The sequence below is a fragment of the Podarcis pityusensis genome (assembly GCF_964106645.2).
Source record: "Podarcis pityusensis genome assembly, chromosome: 13".
NCBI classification, from domain to species: domain Eukaryota; kingdom Metazoa; phylum Chordata; class Lepidosauria; order Squamata; family Lacertidae; genus Podarcis; species Podarcis pityusensis.
Genome location: NC_138038.1, coordinates 7058796 through 7066491, shown reverse-complemented (window position 1 = coordinate 7066491; position 7696 = coordinate 7058796). Strand labels below are relative to the sequence as shown.

Below are 7696 nucleotides of genomic sequence, written 5' to 3'. Positions count from 1 at the left end.
GCTGATTCCCAGACTGTCTGCAGGCCAGATTTAGAAGGTGTTTGGGCCGGATCTGGCCCCCGGGCCTTAGTTTGCCTACCCATGCAAGTCCTTTTTCCTACTCAATGAAAGAAATTTAGAGGAAGATAATCCCCAGCAAGTGGTGATCTGGCTATCAGGACAGCCCCACCTGTACTTAACGCAAAGCGTGTTCTCCTTCAGGGAGAGCACGTGTTGCGGTGGGGTCTACTGAGCCACCCCCTTTGTTGCTGGGTAAGTTCTCCAAGATGGCCAGGGGGCAGTGATTGGATTGCTGAGTTGCTGGGGCAAAAGTTGTGTTGCAATTTTGGTGGGAGGGGTAAAAGGTTTAAATACTCTGCACGCAGCCTTGTACTTTCTCTTTTGCTGCGTGCAACGGATCAGACACAGCGGAAGAGACTGGTTGTATTCAGCATTTATCCCTTCCCTATAACCCTCCTTTAATTGCCTATCCTTGCCTTTTAATTTTACTTTAATTTAATTTTCTTATTAGTTTAACCCCATTGGACCCCTCTTTTAATTTAGCGGCTTCTGCCGCCTCTCGGCGGGGCCGGGGTCCCCGGGTGGGGGGGGGGATTTGTGTTGGCCTTCCCTGGTGAGCTTTGGGATAGGCCGCGGCCGTTGGCCCCATACAGCAATTTTGGGGCTTCCCCGCAGTTTGTCTGGGGCTCTGCCAGCCCTGTGCCCTCTCCTCTTAATTTTGGCTGCTCCGGCCGTCTTTTTTAGGAAGCCTATGGTCTGATCCTCGGCCAAGGCTCCTTTTAGCTTGCTTTAATCTGCAACGCGTCTGGAGCGCCGTTTGGGAGCCCTCAGAGCCGCCGATCAGCTGTTCGGCGGCTGCAGCAGCGTTTCTGGGGTCGCCTGGGTGCGGGGACCTTGCTGCCACCTTCGGGGGTCTTGGCGTGAGTCCCGCAATCCCCCCTTACCCCTGGGCGACTCACCTTTTCGCTCTCCGCGGGGGCGCTGGGTTGCCGGCAGAGTTTCCTGGGCGCCGTTTTGTCTGGCCTCCTGGGGGCCTTGCCTTGCCGACGGGGCCTTTTCTCCAGCAGGCCGGGACGGTTGCGGCCTTTTGGCTGGTGCCCGGGCTGGGGTGGTGCTGTCCCAGCTATTTCGGGGCGCTGCGCTCAGCCCGTTTTGGCGGGAGCGCCATTTTGCTGCAACATCGCCCCACAGTGGCCTCCAGTGGCTGATCTGGGTAACTGCAGCTAGTTTTAATGTGCATTTCCTTTTGTTGCCTCTGCTGCCACCTTCTGGTGGCTGGTGTTACTGCACCCCTTTTGTAAAATAAATAAAATCTGATTTAATTTTATTTAATAATTTAGTTACTTTAGTAGCTCTTGTATTGAGTTAATTTAATTGTTATTGGTTCTGGGGTTTTTCTGACTGTCGTGAGGGCGTACGTTTGGCTGACGTGCTTCTTGCATCTTGGGGCTATTTAATTTATTGAAAATTTGTTTTATTTTAATTATATTCAATTTTAGTTTTCTTTGGTTTTCCTTTTCTTTCTCAAGCAGGTATGGCCCCGAAAAAGGCTGCAAAAAGGCCCGCTGCTACCCGGACTTCAAAGCGGCCAATAAAAGGCCCTTCTCAGGCGTTGCGATCTGGCGCACCCAGACAGGCAGAGGACAGCCTGGGATCCCTAGTCACCAGGATGGCTGGTGATCCAGCAGCTTTAACACGTCTCGCGGCTGAGGTGGACGGCCTCATTCGGCGATGTTCAACGCAGTCTTCTGCCCCAGGGGGGCCAGCTTCCACGGTTGGCCCATCTTCGCCTGCATCTTCATCTTCTAGCGAAGATGGGGGAGAGGCAGTAGTTGCTGGGGTTTCAGTGCGGGCTTCTCAGCCATCACAGCCCCCAGTCTTACCTGTTGCGCGGGTTGGCTCACGGGGGCCGAGACGTACCACACGCCGTTCGGCTGGGAGGCAGGCCCTTATGGCATCTCCCTCCTGGGTGGTTTCGCCTACTCAGTCTACTGCGGATGCATTGTCGGGGCCTAGTCATTCACGTAGGGTCTCTTCTCAGTCTGTTCCAGGTACTTCACAGCAGACAGTAGACTTGGAGTCCTCGGATGAGGATAGTCTTCCTACTCCTGCGAGAACATCATCTGGGGGGCATCGTTGCCGCAGGAAGAGGGCTAAGAAGCGTGCCAAGAGGAGGAAGGTTGACACTTCATCTTCTTCTTCTTCTGGTACGTCTTCGAGTTCTGATGACGAGACAGAGGCATCTTTAGACCTTTACTGGGGTTTTGGTGAAGAGGCCGGGGGGTTTCCCAAATGGATTTGGGAACGGAGGGCCAATTCGCACCGAGCAAGGTATGGTGCGGTCCAGGATTGCCGTGATGGCGTGCTGGTGCCTGAGGTGAAAGTCTCCACAAATTCTGTGAGGGACATCATACCTGGGGCTCATTTGTCAACTAAGTTGCGGGCTAGAATTTTAAACGGCCGCTACGTGGATATATTTAAATTAGCACCCCCGCCTGCAAGTCCTGATTCTCAGGAGAAGGATGATTCTTCCAAAAAACGTGCTGGGTCTAAGAAACTGGAGAAGACGTTTGAGCGCTGGCTCGATGGCTTCCAGGTTTTTGCTGGAATCGTAGTAATGGCTTATCCACGCAGAGCCCATCACTTGATGGTCTATTTGTCCATCGTGCGCTCTGCTTTCACTATGGCAGGCCAATTGGCTGCGATAGCGTATGATGTAAATTTTAGACGCAGGGCAGCTAAGATTTCTTCGGCTCGCTGGGATCGTAAGGATTTGGACGTGTGGACCACCTACGTGGTTCCACACATTGAAAAGAAAGCCCTGGAACAGCAGAAGCCGAAGGCGGGTCCATTCAGACCCACACGCAAACTTACTTGCTGGGATTTTAACAAGGGTTCCTGTCAGCGCCAGTTCTGTAAATTTTCCCATGTGTGTGACAAATGTGCCGGGGGTCATCCTGCTTCCACTTGTTTGGGCAGTCGGCGGCCCTTTCGTGGAGGAAAAGGGGGCTCCCAGCAGCCCCCAAAGGCTGCCACTCCCGCCTCCACCTCTGGAACAGGGAAGTAGTGCTTTGACGGTCCTGGCTTATACTCCAGTGCGTTTGTCGGCACTAATTCCTTGGTTGCAGGCTTACCCTAAAAAGGAGGCTGCAACTTACTTGCGTGAAGGTTTTTCTTTAGGTTTTCGGATTCCTGTAGCCACGGCTCCCGAGGCACGGAATCCCCTTAATCAAAAGTCGGTTCGTGAAATGCCAGAGGTGGCGCGCAAGAAGATTGAGAAAGAGGTGGCTTTACATCGTATGGCTGGCCCTTTCTTAGATCCCCCTTTCCCTAACTTACACATATCTCCACTGGGTATTGTTCCCAAGAAAGCTCCGGGGGAATTTCGCCTGATTCATAACTTATCTCATCCTCGTGGCACATCAGTAAATGATGTTATTCCTCCGGAGCTTTGTTCAGTGAAGTATGCTTCTCTTGATCAGGCGATCAAGATGATCAGGAAATTTGGCCCAGGTGCCTTGCTAGCTAAATGCGATATAGAATCTGCATTTCGCTTGCTACCAATTCATCCAGAGGATTATTGGTTGCTAGGTTTTCAGTTTGAGGGAAAATTTTATGTTGACAAGGCTATGCCTATGGGATGCTCAATAGCATGTTCTGCTTTTGAGTGTTTTAGCACCTTTTTGGAATGGGCTTTGCGTGTTAAAACCGGCCTGGTAGGTGTGTCGCATTATCTCGATGATTTTTTATTGGCCTCTGCACATGACACCGGCGATTGCGTGGTATTGCTGAGAGCCTTTGCTTCCCTTATGGAAGAATTTGGGGTACCATTGGCAGCTGATAAGACTGAGGGCCCATCTACCCAACTGACCTACTTGGGTATCCAATTGGATACTGTGTCACAAACCTCAAGCCTTCCACTTGATAAAATACTTACCCTCCGGAATGTCATACAGGAGCTACTTCCTTTGAGGAAGATTACTTTGCGACAACTGCAATCCTTGCTGGGTCACTTGAACTTCGCATGTAGGGTGGTGGCCCCTGGCCGCCCATTTTGTTCACGCTTGGCTAGGCTTACAGCAGGTTTAAAGGCCCCGCATCACAGGGTGCGTATGTCCGCGCAGGTTCGCGAGGACCTCCGGATTTGGTTAGAATTCTTGGAAGAATTTAATGGCGTGTCCTTGTGGCAGGACGTTTTGAACCTCCACAATGATTTTCAAGTGCACTCTGATGCTGCGGGTTCACTGGGTTTTGGTATCTATTGGAAAGGTAGATGGTGCGCTAGGCGCTGGCCATCTGCTTGGCAGGGGGAAGCGATCACGCGGGACCTAACGTTTCTTGAGTTTTTTCCCATTGCAGTAGCTGTGCATTTATGGGTCGACGAGTTCAGGGACCACCGAGTTTGTTTTTGGTCCGACAATCAGGCTGTTGTGAACGTGCTGGCAAAACAGTCATCTCGCTCCCCCAGGGTATCGGCCCTGTTGCGGGCATTCGTTTTGCATTGTTTGAAATTTAATATTGTATTTTCTGCACGTTTCATCCCTGGGGTATCTAACGAGATTGCTGATGCTCTATCCCGTTTTCAGATGGAGCGATTCAGGTCCCTGGCTCCAGAGTCTCGGGCGCATCCGGAGTATTTCCCGGAGCATCTCTGGAACCTTGGCAGCAATTAGTATTGCAGGGAGTAGCCGCCTCCATTTCTTCATCCACTTTGGGGTCTTATAAAAAAGCATGGACTGACTTCTTAAATTTTACCCAGTCAGTCGCAGGCAGCATATCTTCCCCTCCCTCCACTTCTCAAGTGTTACAGTATTTGGCACATATGTTCCAGCTGGGCCGAGCTGCTAGGACACTGCGGATTCATTCCGCAGCAATTTCCTTTTTTAGTAAATCATTTTTCAACAAGGATCCTTGTGCCAAGTTTGTAGTGCGCAAGGCCTTGGAAGGTTGGGGTCGTCTTGCTCCCCCTAGCAAAGCAGTTCGGCAGCCTATCACTTTTGAGTTGCTGAGCAGAATGCGTGCCAAATTAAGGGTTGTCTGTTGGTCTAAGTATGAGGCCCGCCTTTTTTCGGCGGCCTTTTCAATTGCATTCTTTGCCGCATTACGGGTGGGGGAGGTGGTCATGGAGGCTAGGCAAGATGGCGGTTCCAGGGGGCTGCTGCTTCAGGATGTATGTTTATCCCCTGTGGAAGTGAGAATCGTGGTGCGTAATTCGAAAACAGACCAATTGGGTCGGGGGGCAGTTATGAGGCTCCCCGTAACTGGGGAGCCTGGTCCTTGCCCGGTTAAGGATTTGAGGAAATTCTTAGCAGTGAGGCCCTCAGGGGAGGGTCCACTGTTCATTCACGAAAATGGTCGTCCCTTGGCACGGCATCAGTTTTCCAAGGTAATGCGTAAGGTTATTTCTGCTTGTGGGGTCCCGGCTTATGGTTTTGCACCCCATTCCTTTCGCATTGGTGCTGCTACAACAGCAGCCCATTGGGGGTTGTCGGCCCACAGGATTAAGGACTTGGGCCGGTGGAAATCTGATGCGTTCAAGGGTTACGTGCGGAAGAGATGTTGAATTATTGTAGTTGATGTGTGCTTGTTCTCCACCCTGTAGGTCTCGCTCCAGTCCGTATCTGGATTGTGGGGCACAGCATCGTGTACTGGGCTGGCATCAGAGCGAGGCAGTCTGGAAGGGGACCGGATCTTGGCTTCCCACAGCACGTAAAGGTGTCGTGGATATCCAGACGTGGAATGCGGTGGAGTGAATTCATCCCACTAATTAAGCAGAGGGTGCTTTCACATGGCCCCCCTTCGGCAATTGTGGTGCAGTTGGGGGAAAATGATATGGCAAAGGTTGATTGCTTCACTTTGCGATCCGTGATTCTAAAAGACTTGGGGGAATTGGTGACCTTAATACCCAACGTTAAAATATTTTGGTCACAATTGCTGCAAAGGATCAATTGGCAGGGCATTTCTCAACCCAAGGCTGCTGAAAGGGCCAGGAAGCGCATTAATTCCGCAGTGAGCAGGAGGGTAACGGAATTGGGTGGGTTGGTGATTTACCACCCGGATATTACCTTCAAGGCTCTGGCCCTTTACCGCAATGATGGGGTACATCTTTCCGAGCTGGGGAATGATGTCTGGTTGGATGCGGTAATTGGAGGGTTGAAGAATGGGTTGGGATTGTGAGTGGTTGGCGGTGAGCATAAGGGCTCAATTGGCGGTTAGGCATTGGTTATAAATCTGGTGGAGGAGGGGTTAGGATAGGCTGGGCCTGCCCCTCCATGGTTGCTGCGGAAAGGGAATTCCGTTAAAGGAATCCTGGGGCTTGCCATCTTTTCGTCCAATCCCTGGAATGGGACTAGGGCCGGCAAGCCTTCGGGGAGCAGGCGGGTGAGAATTGAGGGTCTGTGTCTCAGCTCCATTTCTCCCCGACTTGCTTTCCCCCGCACTGTCTTTCGGTGGTGCCCGGAAGTCAGTTCTGTCCCCAGGCGGGGGGACAGATAGTCTTAACCAATGCCTAAACAACCACTCACGTTTGTATTTTAATAAAGTTGTGGCCAAAATCATGCCAAAAATCTTAAACAAAAAATTACGTCTCCGTTGTGAGTTATTTTGGGGGTGGATCGGGGACCTCGACACGCAAAGCGTGTTCTCCTTCAGGGAGAGCACGTGTTGCGGTGGGGTCTACTGAGCCACCCCCTTTGTTGCTGGGTAAGTTCTCCAAGATGGCCAGGGGGCAGTGATTGGATTGCTGAGTTGCTGGGGCAAAAGTTGTGTTGCAATTTTGGTGGGAGGGGTAAAAGGTTTAAATACTCTGCACGCAGCCTTGTACTTTCTCTTTTGCTGCGTGCAACGGATCACCCGCCCACCCGCCCTAGAGTAAGGGGTTGTTGCATTGACCTTGCTATGCCTGTCATGGGGTCGTCTGCCTTTGAGCGGGGGCCTGGTAGGAATTTTTCCACCTGGCAAATTGGCCGGCTGGGTGGTTTTTGCCTACTGCGTAGCAAATCGTCACAACTTGTAAGGTTGCGGTTAGGCATTGGTTATAAATCTGGTGGAGGAGGGGTTAGGATAGGCTGGGCCTGCCCCTCCATGGTTGCTGCGGAAAGGGAATTCCGTTAAAGGAATCCTGGGGCTTGCCATCTTTTCGTCCAATCCCTGGAATGGGACTAGGGCCGGCAAGCCTTCGGGGAGCAGGCGGGTGAGAATTGAGGGTCTGTGTCTCAGCTCCATTTCTCCCCGACTTGCTTTCCCCCGCACTGTCTTTCGGTGGTGCCCGGAAGTCAGTTCTGTCCCCAGGCGGGGGGACAGATAGTCTTAACCAATGCCTAAACAACCACTCACGTTTGTATTTTAATAAAGTTGTGGCCAAAATCATGCCAAAAATCTTAAACAAAAAATTACGTCTCCGTTGTGAGTTATTTTGGGGGTGGATCGGGGACCTCGACACGCAATACTGTTCCACTTTAAACAGTAATGCCCTTCCTCCAAAACATTATGGGAACTGTAGTTTGTTAAGGGGGCTGAGCATCGTTAGGAGACCCATATTCCCCTCACATAACTAACATGCCCAGATTTCCACTGGAAGAAGGATCGACTGCTTAACCAATCTGGGAATGGTAGTTCTGTGAGGGGAACAGAGGTCTCCTAACAAGTACCCTTAAACAAACCACAGTTCCCAGAATACTTTGGGGGGAAACCATGA

The 7696-nt window shown here is 51.5% G+C and overlaps 1 protein-coding gene across 2 annotated transcripts; it reads left to right on the top strand.

The window, feature by feature from the left end:
• Positions 1–1250: 1250 nt before the first annotated feature.
• LOC308460468 (uncharacterized protein) lies at positions 1251–7384 on the top strand. Of its 2 annotated transcripts, XR_013978570.1 has the most exons (3): positions 1251–2207; positions 5603–6275; positions 7052–7384. XR_013978570.1 is itself a non-coding variant. In XM_080976915.1 (2 exons), the coding sequence occupies exons 1-2, from the start codon at positions 1535–1537 to the stop codon at positions 6175–6177; spliced, it is 1248 nt and encodes a 415-aa protein (XP_080833041.1). In that variant the 5' UTR covers positions 1251–1534; the 3' UTR covers positions 6178–6820. The 2 variants fall into 2 exon arrangements, 1 of the variants encoding a protein (XP_080833041.1); XM_080976915.1 differs by lacking the exon at positions 7052–7384 and having other exon boundaries at positions 5603–6820.
• Positions 7385–7696: the final 312 nt, after the last annotated feature.